Genomic DNA, 20,466 nt, shown 5'->3' with positions numbered 1-20,466 from the left:
CAGCTTTCTGAAACTTAGTTTTTTAAAAAACTGTTTTGTTAGTGGCCAGTGATGATTGACACTGTGCTTTAAATATAGGCAGCAGTGACTAGATCTCCCTCCATTGGCTTATACTTCCTGCTCAAGTCTCAGCTTTATCTTTTGCATGTTCTCGAGCTGCATCTGCAGCTTTGACAAAATGATACAGTGGCGTAGCCCAACAGAACCTCTTCTGCAGTGAATAGGGAAGCCCAATATTAATTTCAAACTAATTTATCCTCTTGAGATGGGAACAGATTTTTCAGGAAGACTGAGAATCCATGTGCTATCTTCAAAACTGAAGTCACACTTAAGCAACTTCACATTGTCTAACCACAGTTTTGTGATAGCACTTAGGGTTTCTGATCCTGCACAGCTTTTTAACCATCCCTCACTAAGGCTGCACATCAGGTTCTAAATGGGTCATCCTGCAGGCTCCTTCCAGATTATGATCAAGAAGCAGATTAGGGTTAGCTCTCAAGAAAAGAAGTACGGAACAGCATTACCATGTGGGCAAACTCTTCAGCAGCTACGTCCCATGTGCTGCAATTAGCTCTAGGTAGACTTGTTAGATCTTGTCTATTTCATTAGTGTTTTTCCAACAGGCTTGCAACCCAACCCAGACTGAACAGACATTAAAGACAGCTCTTGCTAACACAGAACAGCTCTACTCAGCTCAACAGTCTGTCACATTGTGTACAATAGCTGAAACTTCCTGTTCGTTGCACCTCTCTCAACACTTTCTTCAAATGCATACTTATGTTTGACAGGAAACCTGAAAGTACAGTGACACACTCTAATGCTGCATTAGATTGTATAACCACAACATCTACAGGCCTCCTTTGCAACCACATGCTTAAATTGATAAAACACTTATTTCTGAAGCTCTTCTACCTATAGATATGTAACAGACTATTATGTATGTTAATAGAGAACATAACAGATCCTCACAGGCAAAAGTAAAGGAAAAATTCTAGCATTAAGGAAGAGTAAAGCAGTTTACAAAAGGCTGTGCATGTAAATTGTTTCAGATGAACACAGGGGAATCTCAGTCAACCAGCTGCTTACTGCCCCCACTAAGAATAAACACGTTTTCTACTCCCATGCCCTTCTATCCTTAAAATTACTGGCTGCTTGCTTTCTGTATATTTCAAAGACTAAGACACAATACTTTTGATAAGAAATAACAAATCACAGTAGCAGAAGACTGATATGCTTGTACTGAATGGGAAAGCAGATGAACACTGCAACAGTTAGTGAAACATTTCATCATGGGGTTTTGTTGTTTTTTTTTTTTTTGCTATCAGTGACTTTTCCATACCACATCTTGTTTCAAGAACCTCCTCTCCAGGCAGCCAGCCAGAGCCCTTTTTTCAACATTTCTCAGCTCAGATAATCTTTACATTCTTTGCCCATACATGTCTTCCACATAGCTCTAACTAGCTGTCCAGCTCCAGCACTAGCAGTATTTCTACCCCATAAAATATTAGTGCAATGAATAAAAACAACTCAAATATGTCTGTAATCATGCTGAAAAATCAAGTTTCACCGATTAAGTTTTGCTTTTATTTACAAAGACAGAAACGTACAACAAACTAGACATTTCTCATAATTAAATTATTTAATAAAGGTTAAATCCTGAGTTAGCAAAAGTTATTGCTTCACTGAAGTTGCAAAAATTGCTAACAGGCATTTTTATACTTTTGGCTCCCAGTATGAATTCTTCACACAGCATTTTTTCAAAGCTTTAAATCAGAGGCAAAACACAAGATAAAAATCAAAACCCAGGAAGACAGTAAATACCAGTGCAGCTTTAGTTAACTACCTGTGCATCAGCTGGAGTACAATACAAAACATTCGTTGAGATTCAAGACACAAGAGTTATGAACTAAAACTCCATTTTTCAAATCATTAATAGCACTTATAAAAAAAAGCATAATATATGGATTGTAGTTTCATATCAGATACAATCAAGGGAGTGATGATTAATGCACATCTTAGTGTAGAAAGACCAAATGGTTTTAAAATACTGATGGCCAGTTCATTATGATTACAGTAATTAAACCCCTCACCCGAATCCACGAGTCATTTGACAGTCTTCGCAAATGTACCTTGCAACAAATGAAACTGGTTCTTGCCACTATCATATGCAACTACAGAAAAATCTGAAGGAAAAATTCCCGATTGGGGAGCTGCTGTCCATCACAGCTCACATAAAATGCCAAAAATTTTCTCTCACAGGTCCTGCAAACCAACCAGTATTAGCATGTTTTTACTCAAAATGATGATGCATGCACAAAATCCGCTTTGCACGCAATTTAGCAATATTCGTGAGATGAATAAAATACTAAACTGTACAAACTGCAGTGTACATGTCACAGAATGTTTTATATATAGTTTGGGAAAAAAGGATGAAGAAATTTCCTCATGTACACACAGTTCTTTGAATTTCAGAAACTAACATTGACTATTACATTGCACTGAAAAAACCTAAGAGTATAAAAATAAACCAAAGAGGTCAGTAGCTTCTGAACTCAACTGGAAGATATTCTAAATCCCCCATAGTCATTTATAAAACCCACCCTGTGGAAATAAAACAAGAGTAATCCAGAGATATTAGACATCTTTTTAAACATGACTCTTCCTGGTATTTTTCCTTATGGAAAGCAAACCGTATTTTAAGAAGTGGTTAAATGTATTAGCAAAGTGCAATACTGTCACATTACCAAAAGTCTCTCCAGAGGAGATACCAAAATTAGCCAATTCTAATAAATTAGAAGATAACTTGAAATTTGTAGTAGATTAATTATAAGACATCCACATCAAGGAGTGTGGACTTAGTACTGTTACAAGAGAGCAAGTCACGTGCTTATATGCTGATACTGAAAGATCCCAGCAGGAAAAAAAAACTACAAGATGATAGGTCAAACTCACCCACTCAAGTTCTAACCCTGAACAGAGAGGCAAAAGGACAGGAACTCATTTTTTTAACGGAAATGTATTATTAGGTAATCTAGACAAATAATTACCACATTCCAGCATAGTATCATTTTTTTACTGCACTGTGCATTTGCCAAGGACTGGGAATGCAACTTACACAAGCATCATAGCTTTCAGTGACTTCATCCAGTGACAGAAGTAATGTTTAGGACTTTGCCACCTCTGCCACCCACCATGTGAACAAGCATCCTTTAGCTGAAGGTCTCACTTTAGTAGGATGGATAGGATTGGTAGGCAATAGTCTCCACATGTGTGAGGTACAGCTGTATTTTATATAACATTAAAATAATTTCAAGAGACCCTTTCATTACAATGACTATCACAATATGCTAACATTACCTCCTCAAATGCAGTTTTCATTGTAAGAAACTCACTAGTCAAACTGTCACTTCAGTGCAAGAACCAAGGTGAACTGTGTTCGTGTTGACACGAAGTATCACTATATCCCCAAAAGAGCGGTAGTCTTTAAATAGTCAAATTGACAAAGAAACACTATTTGTCACCAAAGTACTTAAAATTCTTGTGAAAGTCTCTGGCATCTTGTTAGAACATGTTTGCTACAACAGCATTCTGCATCAGAGAGATGACCCTATGAGCGCTGCATTACTGTCAACATTAAAAAACAAAAAGGTCGTAAGTGCAGGACCAACCAGAAGAAAACGTCCAGTTTGGAAACCTCTCCAGTAAGCCATAGAGTTGAGGTGACTTTTGATCTTCCCCAAAAAAGTAATGTGCTGCTATGGCAAAGGAGACTATTCCATCAGAATGCTTTTCTGGTGCCTGAAAGTGAGAAAAGGGTAACACAGTCTTTATGATTGTTTATGGCTTTTAAACATAAAACCAATCCAGATGTACTTGCTACAGACTATGCAACAAACTTCATCCTGCAGTTCTTTGTCCTGTATGTTAAAACACTTCCTATCTTCAAATGTTATCAGTCTGCTTACACCAGGAGTTCAATTTGAATTGAACCTGCAACTAGGTATTTATATCACAGTGCCTCTGACATGTCACACAGCTTTCACATGCTCTAACTCCAATGTTTATATCTGTCGGTTTTACTGACAGATCAAGACATAAACTCCAAAATAGCATTTATACTGATCCTTCCATTGTAAATCCTTAGGATGAAGAGCCTTTTCTGCCTCGCTTTGCCACTATCAATCTTACAAAGCTTGTCAGGCTGCAGATTCCTGTCTGCCTTTATCAAGTACCCTCAGAGAATTATCTGGTTAGGTGTCTCGACTGCCTGATCCAGGAAGGAACAAGGGAGTTTCAAAAGTTCTTGTAATATTTATTTAAAGAATAAGACAGTCTTAAACCTATAATAAAAACATACAGATCTGCAAGAAGTTCTTCACTGGCAAGTTAAGTGGGAGGATATCATAAATCTCACTGGATCAGCAATGCTGGGAGCCTTGCTTCCAGCTGAAAATAGTGTAAAATAAAACCTAGAAAACAAAGTTTTTACAACTCTCTTCAGCCTGAAGACAGGTAAGTTTCCTACCAAGGACTCCCTGTAATTTCCCCAAAAATATGCAAACAAAATACACGAAAGGGAAACTACTCAGAATAGGAAAAAGATCTCTGAAGTAACAGTAATAAAGATAAAACTTCAAGAACTAAGTTTAAGATCAAAGAAATTCAAACTTTTGACCCAAGACCATGGAGACATGGAAAATATTCTCCTGTTGGCTGCTTGGCAAGTTAGTGGACTAAGCACCAAAACTGTATGTGAGCTGATATATAAAGTTGATGAACAAAGGAAAAGAGAGAAGCTAGAAATAGAATCTACTAAATAAAGCAAAGCTTAAAGTTACTATGACATTTTTCACATAAGAATGCGGAAATGGTGACAACAGGGCAGACCAAGGGACTGCCAGGTTTCGAGCAGCAGCATACTCACCGTCAGCTCTACCCAGAAGCGCCACGGTGTAGCCTGCAGCCCATGGGAGTAAAACACAAAGTAGTCTCCTCCTAAGCTAGCAACCGGCATTCCATTCCCGAGAGACCAAGCGGACAGAGCTGATCCTTCATGTGGCCGAACATAGAGAGACATGTGACTCGGACCTGTGGAGACAGGGATACATAGATATATCAACAGGTGGAGACAGAATAATCAACAATTTTCCTATACAGTACCATGGTATCTGTGCATCACTATTTGTGTCTTCCAAAACATGACACAACTGTCTTCTCTAGAGAGCTTCAATTATTTCTAAGCAGTGAGATAAATGAGGTGATGGTGTAGAGAGGAGCAGAGCTATAAAATGGACTTTAAGAAAGAACGTGCTATAAAAAGATCAAGGCTTACCCAAAATAGACAAGGTAATCAGTCCCTCAAATAACAACTGCAACACAACACCCACAGCTTCTGTGAATTAATTCATGTTAATCTCAAAGCTCACTATCTTGGGAACGGCACTAGAACCTGCAGTACTGGAGTTAAAACCTTATTTATTATGGGAATAAAAATAAACACAAACCACAAACCAGAAGCTTCAGTCACTCACCAGATACTTCAAAGCTTAGCCTCACAGAGTTCCAGGGCATCAGCTCCTTCGACAGAACTTTAAAGTGAATGGGGCTTCTTGGAAAAATTTCTGGAGCAGGAAGATACCAGTTTTTCCTGTTTAAAAAAAAAGAAAAGAAAGTTTAACTTACTCTCAGTGCAACACTCAGAGGTACTAAATATGAGAATCCAGGAAGTTCCTGTACAGTGTAGCTGACTGTGCTGTTAATAAATTAAATATTCAAAAGTTACTGATTCTATTAAAAGGCAGGTAAAGTTAGCAGGTTGTAGCCAAATATTTGAAGAGCATATGAATAGAAAAATAGTCACCAGTGTGTTCATTCATTACCTTCAGCTGCCTTAATTAACAAGACAATAAAATAAGTAAGAACAGTTGCATCTTCAAACTGCTACACTTCTGCTCACAAGACTCTCGGAGTATAAAAATAGTTGCAGCAGCTAGTTTTATTCCTGTGGAGAGCAGCTGCTCTAGACTGCCTCTGCTGTCAGCTGGAGTAAGGGGGGCGGGGGGGAAGAAGGGAACCTACTTCTACCCTGAACTGCCCTTTAGAAGGGCCACCCTTCACCTCTGACTCCACTGGTGTTGACACTGATTTTCCACACGTCAGCTTCTACAGTTTGTGCAGCAGACCCAGCAATCTTTTCCAGAGATTCTGGTAGAAGACACTGCACCTAGACAGAAGTTTCAGTGTCTTCTGAAGTGGAAGGATTATTTACTTTTAGACCAAGACTAGCCTTACTTTTTCTCCCCCTACATAAACAAGATGGCATAAATGACCAGTGTGCTTTGTCAGTAGAGTGCTCAAGTGAAGCAGCATTCACACCAACCGGAACATGAAATGCACTGGCAGAATCCAAGGAAGGCCACAGAAAGGAGCCTGCTCCTCACATGGAGTTCTAATGGTGTCATTGATTTCAGGTACGTGGGGAGTTATGTGAGATATTCCATTATAATCAAATCCAATAATCCATATACCAGAGTCACTTTTAACCACGTTTCCATCTAGATCATGAAATCTTCTGCTCGTGTGCTAGAAGAAGAAGAAGAAAAAAAAAAAATATATATATATATACACACACAGGAAGATGATGGAGCCTGTGCAGTTTGCAAGAGTCAGAAGTGATTCTGAAATAACCTCCCTATCAGTCCTTAAGGTCTACAGCATTTTCAGTATGCACTGAATACATATCCAAGTATTTATGAACATACAGAGAATTACTCAGATAAAAGAAATGTACCACAAAAATACCTACATTCAGAAGACGACTTAGCCTTTAAGTATTTGATCATTTCCCCATCACATTCACTTTTTAAATTACCATTGCTTACTCAACTCTCCCACTTAAAACCCCCTAAAAAACCCCTGCTCTTCTGACACAAATGAACTGAACAGAGAGACTGAACAAGGGAAAACATTAGCAATTCTTTCAAATCCAGGAATAATCACTAGAGTTTTTAAACCAATCAAGAAAGCGAAGGTTACTCATTTTGGGGCAGACAGGGGGTGGGGTGAAGCTTTGAAAAAAAAACAACACACTCTTGCAACAACCAACAGAGGCAACGTGACATGCAAGGCTTTTCTTACCTGGAGAAAGACTCGCTTAGGCTTTGGGTTAGCTGCATCAGAACTGTAAGGAAAGAAGATTCCACTACAAACGAGAATCAGAGTGACCACAAACACAGTAGTTAAAGTTATTAGCGTCGTTTTTGTACTTTTGACAACGTAAATGAAGTTAATCTAGAGAATAAAAAGACAGCCCAGTTATAAAACTGCAAGACTTACGACACTGTTCATGTAACTCAAACCCAACAATGGAACTGAAAGTACATTAAAAAGATAATACTGCAAGTACTATCTGGCACAAGACACTTCTTTGTAATCTCAATATTTAAACCCAAAAGCAATAGAGTGAGTACTTCCCAGAGCTTTCAAAAGATCTCCTATTTTTTAAAACACCTGCCAACAAAAACCAAGGACCTTTGGAGCCCAGGCAGTGGGGGGGTGGAGACTTTTTTTTTTTTTTTTTTTTTTAAGTGTAGTGTATGTATTGTTCAGCCACATAGTACACCTAAAATGAATGCCTGTTCAAACTGCAGCATTAAATTGCATATTTTACACCAATCTTTATTACCTCATCATAATTCAGATACATTTTTGTAACCCCTGCTTCAAGAACTTTAACACAAAACATGGAATCTTTGACATGTTTCCTAGAAGGTTCCTGTAACATTTAAGATATTGTCAAATAATCATTAACTTGAATTATTAATTTTGAAAAACATCGATTCTAAATTCTATAGAAAGTTTAAAAGTTTTAAGCAGCATTTACAAATTCTGCTTACAAAATACGATGACAGAATCATAGTGATGACCACAATAAGTCCTGCCAACACCACATCTGGTAGAATTTCTGAACCACTTCGTCCCATGATAGGCGTAAACATTTCAAACACAGTCCAACTAAGATACATCATATACAGATAGGGAACAAACATTCCCAGCATGTACATCATGACAAACTTCATTGTGGCACCTGCAGGGGACAAAAAAAAAAAAAAAAAACAAACCCCAAAAGACAAAAAACATAAAAGCTTAAAAGGACATAAACACACAGATTTACTAATATATCCATATACTGCTGCAAGGCCCTGTACACAATTCTGGTCCTCATCGCTGACATAGATATGGAAAGGGGATCTCATTTTGCATAGCCAATACCCATATTACTCTCCCGAAACCACCACAAAACTATTCTTGTGTTTGTTTTTTTCTTTTTAAATAAATAATTAAACAGGTGTTCTTTCCCAAACACTGCTTAAATATTACAGTATTTTTTTTTTTAACAACCTCTACTGTCCATCAAAGTAGCTGATCAGATATTAATAACCCCACATAGTAATGTTGGTTTTAGTCTGAGACACAGGATAACTTTCCATTGAACTTTTTTTTAAAGAACTTCTCCATACTTTCAAACTGTCTTCGGTTCAAGAGTACTTTTTTTGCTACAAAAGTGTCACATGTACTTCAACTATTCGAAATTCAAAGTTTGGGATTTCTTTTGCTTAAAACGGAGTCTGGAGGAAAACATACAACAGCAGGGGCAGCTGTTTCAAAGTACAATCCCCCCCCTCAAAAATCATACCTTTTTGACTGAATTCCTTATGAACCATCAGCTTAGCAAGTAAAGGAAAAGCTACCCAGAAGGTACAAATGAATGCTGAACAAATGCCCATCTGAGTAACCACAGCCAATGCTACAGACCAAATCATCAATGAGGCATCAAAAAAAATATCTCCCAGGTACTGCTCATTCATATTCTGTAACAAAAAAAAAAAAAAGCAGATGCACTCATTACTGAGCATATTCTATATATCACATCTCATCAGAACACATAGAAAAATCCTTACTTCTTGTATATAACTGTTTTCCTTGGACAAAACAATTTTGACAAGCATCATCTCACCATTCTCTTATGATTTAGAGTTATTCATGACAGTACACTTTTTTTAAATCTTTTAAATCTGCTCTGACATAGCTTGAAAAAGAGATTACATGGACTGGGGCAGAGGGAGGAAGGGAACGTACAAATGACAACACCAAGAAGATAGAAGGCTACTGTTTCAGGTACACAGGCAAATAGGGCCTTTTTACAAAAAGCATTGGTATTTGTGAAGCATATAAAAAGTTATGCAGTACTTATGCATGAAAAAATTAGAATTTTGAGATTCTAAACATGTTTTTGAACAGCAGCTGTTAATACACTTCTTATACAAGCACTGTTATTAGTGCACAAACATTGTACTAGTGCCTTTATATGTCATGCCACAGCTGCCACTTCAGAAGTATGCTTTTTTAAAATATATTATTTGTTTTGAAGAAAAGACATGCATGGGTCAGATAATACCAAATGTGTTTTCAAACAAGAAGGAAGTTTAACCACCAAAAACGCAGTTTGTTTCTGTGGGGCTTTATTAAGTTACATAGGTAATGCTGCAGTGTTTATAGTGCAAGATTCTTAATTGTGAATCCTGCTAGCAGGAAGAAGGCTGCTTGTGTGAACAAAGGCTATCAGAAAGCACCTAGTTCAGTTTTGGGCTGAGAAGCAAAAAGAAAAAAGAAGAAAAAAAGGTGGGGGGGAGGAAGAAACATATGAGTTGCCAAACCTATTTCAAAACAAAAAGCTTATTAATTCACAAGTTCTTAAGCCACTAACAGCAAACACCCAGGCATTGCCTCTGATAGCAAGTAACAGATTAGCTGCCAAAATTATTATGCAATTCTAAGTACACTGCAAGTCATAGGCAGCATAAACTGTATGGGGTACTGCAAGCTACAGCATGCAAGAAAATTAAGAGACTCATGATATCAAGTTGGTTGATCTGTTAATCAGCCAGTCAGCAGGCAAGAAGTAGATCCAGAGCCTGGAATGGCTGAACATTTAGTATACTCTCCCGTCAGCTTTTCCAAAAGACTAGAAAATTGTAACATTGCATCTATTTTATAAATGGCTCATCTTTGCCACAAAAGGACATCACCACATACATATATTTGTTAACATACCCATACCAGTTAACACTTCCCTTCCCCAAACAATTAAAAAACCCACTTCCAGATAACGACATGATGGATCCACCCAGAACTTTCCATACAATCAAACTTCAGTTAAGTTCTTAAAGCTTCTTCAAACACTGGTTAGAAGCTGTATTTGACTGGCAACTTAGGGTTACTAAATTCCCTTGCCCAAAGCTTGTACAAACGAACAAGAAGTAACGGCGTGCTGAATGACTAAATATTAACCTAACAGGTTCAAGGACTCCACTTCTGCCCTCAAGGTACTTCTCGAGGCACCACCTCAAAGCCCCATTTGTTTTTAATACAAAACCATTAAACTAAAATCTAAACATTTTGGATTGTTATAAGCTATAATTATGACATTATTATGCAAGTTAAATTGTGTTAGTTAGTCTGTTAAAAAAGAATTCTAAGCAAAAAGTTAGACAGACAGAATCATGACAAGTGACAGCAATGGAAAGGAAACACACACCAAATCCTCACCGAGCCTTGCAGGGGCATCAATGACCTTTACCTATTGCAGAAAAGAACAGGGACTATCAAGAGCTCTGTTCCAAGTCCAGCTGTGGTCAAAACAACTAACAATCAGAATAATCTGAGAGGAAAGGGTGACTGCTCAAATTTTTACAACAGCTTCATTTAGAAAGCTCTTTACAGCACAGATTACTGTATTAAAAGAGGGCATGACAGAACTAGAAATTCTGATAGATAAAAAAAGCTCTCACATGAACCACCTGAAAAAAATTGTATTATTTTCTTAGAAAGTTATGAATACAAATAAAAATAACATCATCAAAACAACATGTAAAATAAAAGGACAGAGTAAACCAGAGAACTGGAGTTCCAAGTTTCACAACAAAATGTGAATGGTAAATTAAATAAAATAAAGAATAAAAATATTAAAGGTACATAAGGAGGTACAGTTCCAAAATAAATTATTAGATTTAGGGAACCTGTCATATGAGTACATTCAGAGGCAAGAATATGGTAAGATTCAAAGAACATTTGAGTATATATGTAGATTCTGTAATTATCAAGAACATTGAAAACTATCAAAAAACCTGAATTCTCTAGCTGTTGCTCAGATCTCCTATCACTGAAATGATGGGAAGAAGGGAAGGTGCAGACAGGGAAAGAACCAGCACCTTATACTGTCTTCTACCAGGCTTTTGCCTCTTTTTCTGAAGCAGCTCCTAAAGGTCATTAGCAAGGAAAAAGCCTTAAACCACAAAGCTCTTAACTCTCTGATTTATTAGAGCAATCTCTATGCTTAGATGAAGCAATTTTTACAGCAACATTTTAAATACTACTTTTTCCATCTTTTTAATCAACTAAAAAATTAAGTCTTCCACAGATTAAATACTACATTACCTTTCAACATTAGCAACAAAGTCAAGCTTACCTTGTAGAAGAACTTTTTGGCTAGTGTATGCACAAGAATGAGCTTAGCTGCAGCTGCAGTGCCGTACAGAAACACAGACACATAGAAATGGGAGTACCAAGAAAGAGATCGTCCCACGACAGAGACAAACACTGCCACAATAAGGACTGTCACCAGTGTGCAGACCCAACTTATCAGTGTTAAGCCAAATGCAGTAAAGAATTTCTTCAGGTTATGAATAGCTATGAAGAAGAAAAAAGAATTTTCAATCAACAGTCATGTATTCTACTGCAGGCCATCATCAAGGTTGTAATTACCCCACAGTATAATTGCTTTAATGACCAAAATAAAACTGCATGAGCAGAACAGCTGCTGAAGATTTCTGAACAGCATGGTCTAAATCACTTAGCCTATTTCTTTGCAAGCCTCTCTACAGTCTTCCCCACGGCAAGATTTATTCCCACAGTACTAGAGTATTTTCCAGATTACCATGTTCCTGATAATAAAAATTCCTATATGGGGGAAGAATAGAGGGGTGAGGGAAGGAGTGGTTGGGTTGGGTTTTTTTTGTTTGTTTGGGGTTTTTTTGTTTGGTTTTTTTTTTAAAAAAAAAGGTATGTTCCTACACATACCTGAAATGGTCTAACCAGAAGATTGAAGTTGTTTTATACTCTTTATTAAGTTTTGTTATCTTTTTCTCCATTTCTTATTTTCTTATTTGCTCCTGCCTGTGGAGAGGTGTTAAAAGAAACATGATTCTGAAGCCCTACCTGTGCTAACAGAACAAAGGCTTTTTATAGATACTAATCAAATGTGGTTTTTTTCCATTTTCAGATCTTTAAAAGATTAAATTTTAATCTTCATGAAAGGTAAGAGACATAATCATGATTCATAAATGCTAGACATCTAGGCCTATCACAGGTTTTTTTCATCATAATTATTCTTAGTTGAGACACTTAAACACAAAGCAACTCCTATGGCATGCTGCACATCTAAAATTTATTTCTCAAGTTTATCTATGAAGATGCCTTAATTGCCTGAACACTTCTCAATCTCCTAATCACTATTTTTTAAGGAGTAATGTAATTTTTTATTTTTTATATTTTTTTAAGAAATAGACTTACCTCTGGTTTTGGGCTGTAATACTTTCTTGCTTAGATAAAGAAAAGCGACTGCTGCTGTAATATAGTTCACGATGGTGCCAACACGTGCTGGATAAGCCAGGACAAATAGACCAAGTACATCAAAGAACACAACATTTCCATGTTGATACTCAAAAGATTTAGCCAACTTATCTGATGTTGCTAGGTATTTTAGGACAGCTAGAATATTGTCACCTATTAAAAAAGTAGGTACAAAATATAACTAAATCAGGGTCAACAAATTAGTACACAGAATTCTTTAAAATATAAGCATTCTTAAAAATAAAATGGTACTGGAATATCCGTAAAGACAGGAATATACAATTGATTGTTCTCAAATAGGTATATGATGGTACGCACAGCATAGTATTTTCATGAGTTAATCTATACAGCTATCACTAAAATAAATATACTTGGGAAGCTTCATGTATTTAAACAGTGTAGCAATGAAGGGAGTAGTCAAGCTTTCAACCCATAAGTCCTTCTTCAGGTCTGATTGGACTTCAAGTCTAACCCATAGAAGAGTTTATAATTTCCTAATTTTCCTCTCTTTCTCCATGCCACCAGTAACCCTTCCATATCTCAATGACTATGAGTTACCTAGATTTCTCTCCCTAGGTGACTGTAAGGCAGGCTACAAGGAGGCTATTTTCCTTTATAGCCTACAGGTATCAACCACCTTTTCCTTCCCTATTGTAAAGCCAAAACGCATGTAATCAAATGAGAACAATTGCTAATTGCTCTCAACTCTCATTTTGCTTTTACTTGACCTGTAGAAGAGCTTACTGGCTGAAAAGTTTTGTCTGTTTTGTTTTTTTTTAAGCTGTGATACATTTAGCAAGAGATGTTCTATGTTACCACCATGACCAGTAAAATAATCTTTCCAACAGGAATTTAGAAGTGTTACTTTCTGTCTTGCAATTGCATTGGCACAAGAAAGTTTAAGACTGATCATGCTGGTCATCTAAATTGGCTTCTGTATAAGCTTAAAGAGAGAAATGGTCAAAATCCTGGAAGCATTTAGGATTATGTTAGTTTTTCCTGGGAAACTAAAGGTCTTACTTTCATTTTCTTTACTACAGTCTGTCAAATAGCCTATGAGAACAACCTGCTGGTAGAAAATAAATCCTGTTCATACACAGTCTATGTGCTACCACATAAGTTTCAATGAGATTCATTATAAAAGAAAAACCTCTGTCGGCAGTTAAGTTTCTATGCCACCAACCTAACCATAAGCTTCTCATGATGAACTTTAATCAATAAGCGGACTTCCTGAGAGAAAACGAACACAAAATGCTGAACAATAAGGCATTAATGGCTGAATTAGGTTCAATTCAACATCACTGGATGCTGATAAAGCTTATCTTCCCAAGTTGACCAAACACACTCCCTTGCATTTTACAGACATGCACTCAGTTAATTCTTTGTTTAGCATGTTCTAAATTTGTAATTAAAATTACTAATTTCTTGTGATAGCAGTCTAGCAGCAAAATTAAAAAGCAACTACACTACTACTTTTTAGTAATTTAAAAAATTCTTAAAATACCAACCTGCTCTCTGAATGGAGTCTGTTAAAATTCTATCTGATGTGTCATATTCTGTATGATAAATGTAGCCATTTTCAATAAAAGCCAAATCTATTCCTGTAGAAAGAGGAAAAGTAAGTTTGAAATTATGTAAACCTGAAACCTCAAAACAAACATGTGGAAGCCTCAGATATATTTCACACAAAAAGTTGCTCTACTTTGTAGCCCACTCACTATCCTTAAAGATGAACAAAACAGTCTACTTTGTAGGGTGAATAACTGGGATGCCATGTGTATTTGAAAAAAAGGACATTTTAAAAACATTTTAAAATATCTGTCCTTTCTAATATGTTTATTTGCATGACAGCTGTAAACAAACTAATCTCTACTGGAGAAACATATGAAAACTCTTCAGAAAAGAGGTACAAGGTGCTTTCCAAACATTTACTAGTAAAACATCGAGATGTACACTGAAAAGTAATAAAAAGCAGCACTGTTCAACTACAGAAACAGCTCAAGATACCATGTGTATTCTTTTTACTTCTAATTTGTAAAGAGCTTTTCAAATAGCCAATCTGAAAACTCTTAATTCAAAAGTTCAAACAATTTGTAAAAATAAACAAAAAATATTTATTAAAAAAATAAGTTATCTGCAAGATTATACATTCAGGGTATCCCAAAAACATACACCCTCAGCTGCATATGCAAGAAGCTCCTGCCTGCCATCTGAATCCTCACAATTTTGCAGAGGTTCAACAAATCAGACCTCAATTCTACCAGTGGACAAAGAGGAACAAACTAGTTTAACTCAATTATTTCATTTCTATTCATTTAGAAAAAACAGAGGTCAGCGAGAATTCATTTACTATTCCATATATGATTCTGAACAAATTAAGAATACACTGTACAAAATCAGCTACTTTATTTTCAGGCTAGAAGCATACTTTGGAACAGTTCAGAATATACAAACACTTTTTGTTCTAAGAAACCATTCAAAAATAGACTTTTCTTGAAAGCAACTCCAATGACAATCTGTGCCAGACAGGATTTTACAGAAGTTTATGCTACTTTGAATTGTGTTTGCATTGTATGTTCCACATTTTTTTCCCACTAGTCATTCTCTGCAGAATGGACAGCAAATTGTAAAGATTAGCAAAACCAGACTGCTGTCCTGTGCTTGGTTATGACAAAAAAAACCCCAACAAAACAAACAAAAAACCAATGAAAGTACAATAATCACTAAGTAACTATCTTTTAAAAATATTTTGGTTTATCCATTAGATAGACATTTAATTCCTGCAAATGGGTTACTAGCATCATTATCAAAATGCTCCAAAACAGTATATTTAATAGTGTCCTGTTAATGCCTGGAGTATTTTCCTGATTTTCAGGAAACTTTTCTATCATGTAGTTTCCTTCTGGAAAACAGCAGTCTGCAAAAAACATCCTTAACCATCCACGCGACAAACCAAATCTAAAGGCTCTTGTCTTACAAAAAAAAGCATGAAAATTTGCTCTCAAACTGAAAGACAAAACAAATTTGAGGACCTTCACGTAGTGAACTGCAGAACAGTCTCTGTGTTATAAATGTAGGATTAATGGTTGCATAATGGGCATTGACCTGTCTGGTAACATACCTGGAACATTGCCAAAGTCCCTGTAGATACGAAAGTCTGTATCTGCTGGGATAATACCACTCTGAAATATTTCCTGTGCCACCACAGAGGCAAAGGGATGTTTGGCTGCAACTACATATGCTTGTACCAACCAAGGATTCTCAGGTCCTAACAGAAGATAAGCAGAGCAAGTTCACAACAAATATTTTTTGAACTTCAGTGAAGAGATCTATCTTTATGGTTACAAATACATAATACAAAGGAACTCACTGGAGTTTTAACACTGTTGCCCTGCAGGGTATATACAAAGTGCAGTTGTGTTGGCTGAATGAATTACACTTCAGAGAAAGATTTAGTTACACTTGAGGGAAAAAAAAAAAAAAAACAAAACACTGATGCCTTGAGTGTTCAGTGGCAGAGTTCACAAGCCACCTCCCAAAAAAGACCCAGCACTAATGAAGAAGTCAGAATCTTTAGCACAGTTTCAAACTGATCACGTACATATCAGACCTCAAAATTGTTGTTTAGAGAAAAGTCTCTCCACTAAAGCATTCAATGCAAGTAAACAATTAAGCAGTTCCAGCAGTCTGCAGTCTGAAGTCTGCAGTCCCCATAGGATGGAGCAGAAGTTTAACTGTAGCCTACAAAACACAGAAGTTTTGCTGTTTGCCGAGCAGCAGATGGAGTTCTACTGCCAACATCTCCCTGTAAAGATTTTGAAAGACTTGCTGTGAAAACTAAATAAAGCATATGAAAGTATCAGTATGCAAGACAGATGAGATATCTAAATCTGGTTTTCCCCTTATTACCTTGATGTAAAAGGGAAATACAACTTCCCTAATTCTGTTCTACACAGGCTTCCCACCTATAAGGAAAATTCTGTGGCAGTGCTTTAGCCTACATGGAAAGCAACTTATTGGCTTCACAGAGGTTCTCCGGCCTTTTGCTTAGGAGCCACTTTCAATACTCCTTCGAGTCTACATTGTTTATTATCAAATTATCCGAGAGCAGAACTGGACACAATGCAAGCTCATACCTGTTTGAAAAACAAGTTCTTTTCCTCCTACACCTGCTGCCTCCAGGTTAATAAAAGCTCTAATTGACTTGGCCCACTCATGTTGTGTAATAAAGCCGTGACTAGCCTTGATGGGAAAATAAAACAAAACAAAAAAAGTAGGTCAAACATCTTCCAGACCAGCCTAGATGTTATTTTCCATCACACATTATCGTAACTCAAGAGTGGACAAAGCAGTCAGATCACAAACAGATGAAGAAAATCCAAGTCTTCTAATTAAATTAATATGGATAATATTTTTAATCTAAGTATATTTTTCCCTTTGAAATCAGATAAATCTCCTCAGAATGATAGGACTGGCATTTAACTAATATTTCAACAAATTAAATACAAGCCATATCTGTAGTTACTCTTTCCTTTGTCAGAGTCTTAACACACAGCTTTGATGTGTATTTTATAATTCTGGCATATTCTCACCTGCAAAATATTTTCTTCTGCACCGTTAAATAAGAATATGACAGCATGCTGCAGGGGCTCTGACGATTTTGAAAGTGTGTTAAGTATTTCAAGCATCACTGCACAGCTAACAGCATCATCACTGGCACCTTAAAATAATGAACAGAATAGTATGGCTTACAACAAACATGGAACTGCAACAAAGACCAAGTAAGTAAAAAAAGCTTTCTGCTATCTCAGTCGCTTAATCTAACTGAGGTACAATTATGTCAAAGTTTAGTATATTTTCTGCTACTGCTTGTACCCTGCTTTTATACTAGTTAAATGCAACAGCAGAAAGAAAAATACTGATAAAAAGCTGAGGAAATAAAGTATAAGGTATCAGATCCAATGCTACTGTTCAAGTAGACTAACCAGGTTCCTAAGCAAGCAAAGTGATATTATCTATTTTTCTAATAACAATACAAATAAACAAGGACATAATTTTCACTTACAGCATCATCAAATTTTAAAAAATAAACATTTCCATACAAGTCACCCTAAAGCATTCCACATTGTTAAAATGCATTCAAGTGAGCAGGCAAAAACCTCAAAGTAACATAAGATCAAGACTGGAAAATAAAGCAAATACCACAATTCACACCCTTAAAACATTCTTAAAGTATACATTATAAGACAGTATTTTAATGATAAGAAGCTTTCCACCACCCTTCTTCCTTTGCAGAAAACCCCTTTTGCTCTGAGCTCAGTAGTCTGTTCTCTTTGAGTTTCTCAAAGAGCAGATAAATTCGACCTCATTCCTTTAGGCCTGGGGTGCATATATGATACCGACATGTGTTGACATGACAACACACGTCTGTCAGGCCTCAGTATGCTACTAGGGCAGACTCATTAGCTGCTAAAACTGTCTACTTCACACACAGAAAAGCAGCTTTTCCAAAGCTTCTAACTTGACAAAATTTAGACAAACCTGCCCTTTCCATGAAAAGGGCATATTCCTTATACAAACACAAATCTCAGTTTAAATATTAGTCTTAGCTTATTGGTATGGAAGTACTTTAGAATAAATAAATAAAACCAAAATCTTTCCAACACGCTGTTCTCCAATCTATTTCTCAGAAATTAACGCCTTGTTCCGCCAAAAACTTTCCAAAAAGCCCTCCAGGTTTTAAAGCCCTCATTATATTGCTACCCGAATTTATCAGTAGTATACTCTTAGCCACACTGAGTTCTTACTTAATCTGTGTTGAAAACTCAGCAGATTATTGTCTTCAGTAAGATTAATCACTTATCTGCCTTGCTGTGATGCCAAGAAAGATAAAAGTTACTGGTTTCAATAGACATACAGATTTACATCTGATTAAAACAGACATGTAGCCGTCTACTTGCATGTGCTAAAGAAAAGGATAACCCTCAAAATTAAAATATTGTGTGGGGTGTAAATGAAGAAACTTCAGTAAAAGCTGTGCTGTTGGTGACTGAAATCTGGCAGGTGACTGTTCAACTGCAGTAACAGGCATACACTTGTGGCTGAACATTACAACAAGTGTTTCCATATAGTTTTCAGGTCACTATCTCTCTGGCATAGTTAAACCCATGTATCTACAAAGCTGTTTACACCCCTGTTGCAATAAATATTTAACCCGATTAGATTTATAAAAATGCAGAGGGACAAGAATAAGAGAGTATGCAACAGCTGACAGCGAAAGCAGCAGCGACAGAGATGCACACACTACCAAGGCAACAGTTAATCTCCGAACACTACAGACTTCTGAAACAAAAGCTTTGAGTACAGAAAGAAAAAAAAATTTGTCATTGCTTAATGATATAACATGAAAAATTTGAGGTAAAGTATGATACCAACAAAGGGAGGGGAAAACACAGGCTGGTTAGTGGGGGTGTGAACAGTCTCTGGCACAAAGCACCCCGTGAAAGGAAAGCCAGGATAAAATTGGTACAGAAGTATGGAAAGACCTGAACAACAGGTGGAAGCAGCACATGAACTATATGCATAAGCAGTGAATTACAAGGAAGGCAGATATAACCAAACTTTCTAGAAATCTAAATACACTATCTGTAATTGTTGCCTAACAGAAAGTAAGAGTGAAATTCTGACTTTAACAGGACCAACTTGTCACTCTGAATACTGAATCTTACTGAAATCAAACAGACTAGTTAACAGAGGCATTATCTAGCACGTTGCTCTAAGACTACGTGGTATGAGAAGACAGTGAGCCAAGCTCTGTAGCTCACGTAATATAAAGAAATGCAGAATGAAAGTGTGGACCTACCTGGGGTATTTGGTACAGAATCAAAGTGACAATTGGATAACACTGCATGCTCAGCTCCATTTCGGGGTTCCAGCTTTACGACAACATTGGTTATGTTTGCATAGTAACTAGTAAAGCCTCCTAAAAAGTCAATGCTGAAGGAGCCTGTAGGCCTCTGTATGTCTACAGATATCTTGTGAGCGTCTGTGCTTTCCCTTTCTATTGCCCTAATTTGTTGTAAGAGGTAGTTAACTGCAAGAACTTCATTTGCTGGACTTCCAACTGTTCTGGGCCCAATTGCTGTTATGTTGTCAAGATATCCCCTGTAAGAGATAAATTACACATAAATTACACATCAACACGTTCAACATTTGGTATGTAACTGGTCTATAACTGCAATGTATTTGTACATTGTTCTACTTCAAAACTTCCAGTAAGTGGAAGAGAACAAGGCAAGTCAGACGGTAACTGTAGTTAAGATACCAAACATCATTACAGTAATGGGCACAGAGTTCCAAGCTTTACTCAGGGCTCCCCACCCTACCTGTCACCATACTGAAGGACACTACTGGGTTTCTGGTTTGAACATATCCACCCAAAAAGAAACAGAAGGCCGACTAGAGAAGCTGAAGATTTTCTCTTCAGCCAGTTTCTGCACACGCCTACGGGCTCCCCCCGGCACGTCTGAAGGAGCACACGCTCGGCAGGAGTTACACCTGCTAAAAACGCGCCAAGCAGCTTTCCTAGAGACTCAGCACTTCATCAGCCTACGAGGATTAAACTACGGGGGGTGCACTGCTTGATCAGCCTAACCCAGCACCTTTAACAGGCAGCCAACACCAGAGCTGGGGCCCCTGAAACACTGCTACCGACTTCCCGCAAAGGTCCGAGCAGGCGCGGAGCCCCCGCCAGGGCCGGCCCGGCACAAGCAGCCT

General features: G+C 37.1%; 1 protein-coding gene across 1 annotated transcript; it reads right to left on the bottom strand.

Moving 5' to 3' along the window:
* Positions 1-3,489: 3,489 nt before the first annotated feature.
* Positions 3,490-19,854, bottom strand: ERMP1 (endoplasmic reticulum metallopeptidase 1; the record flags this gene model as incomplete). The annotated part of the gene is made up of 14 exons (XM_010165229.1): positions 3,490-3,798; positions 4,925-5,088; positions 5,532-5,647; positions 6,380-6,582; positions 7,138-7,290; positions 7,896-8,086; positions 8,696-8,870; positions 11,528-11,748; positions 12,631-12,843; positions 14,199-14,291; positions 15,812-15,958; positions 16,827-16,932; positions 17,283-17,410; positions 19,553-19,854. Coding segments are annotated over 14 exons (2,377 nt in total), but the record flags the coding sequence as incomplete, so codon positions are not given.
* Positions 19,855-20,466: the final 612 nt, after the last annotated feature.

The sequence above is a fragment of the Antrostomus carolinensis genome, unplaced genomic scaffold (assembly GCF_000700745.2).
Source record: "Antrostomus carolinensis isolate BGI_N321 unplaced genomic scaffold, ASM70074v2 Scaffold49423, whole genome shotgun sequence".
Lineage (NCBI taxonomy): Eukaryota > Metazoa > Chordata > Aves > Caprimulgiformes > Caprimulgidae > Antrostomus > Antrostomus carolinensis.
This window is presented reverse-complemented; position numbering and strand designations above follow the sequence as displayed.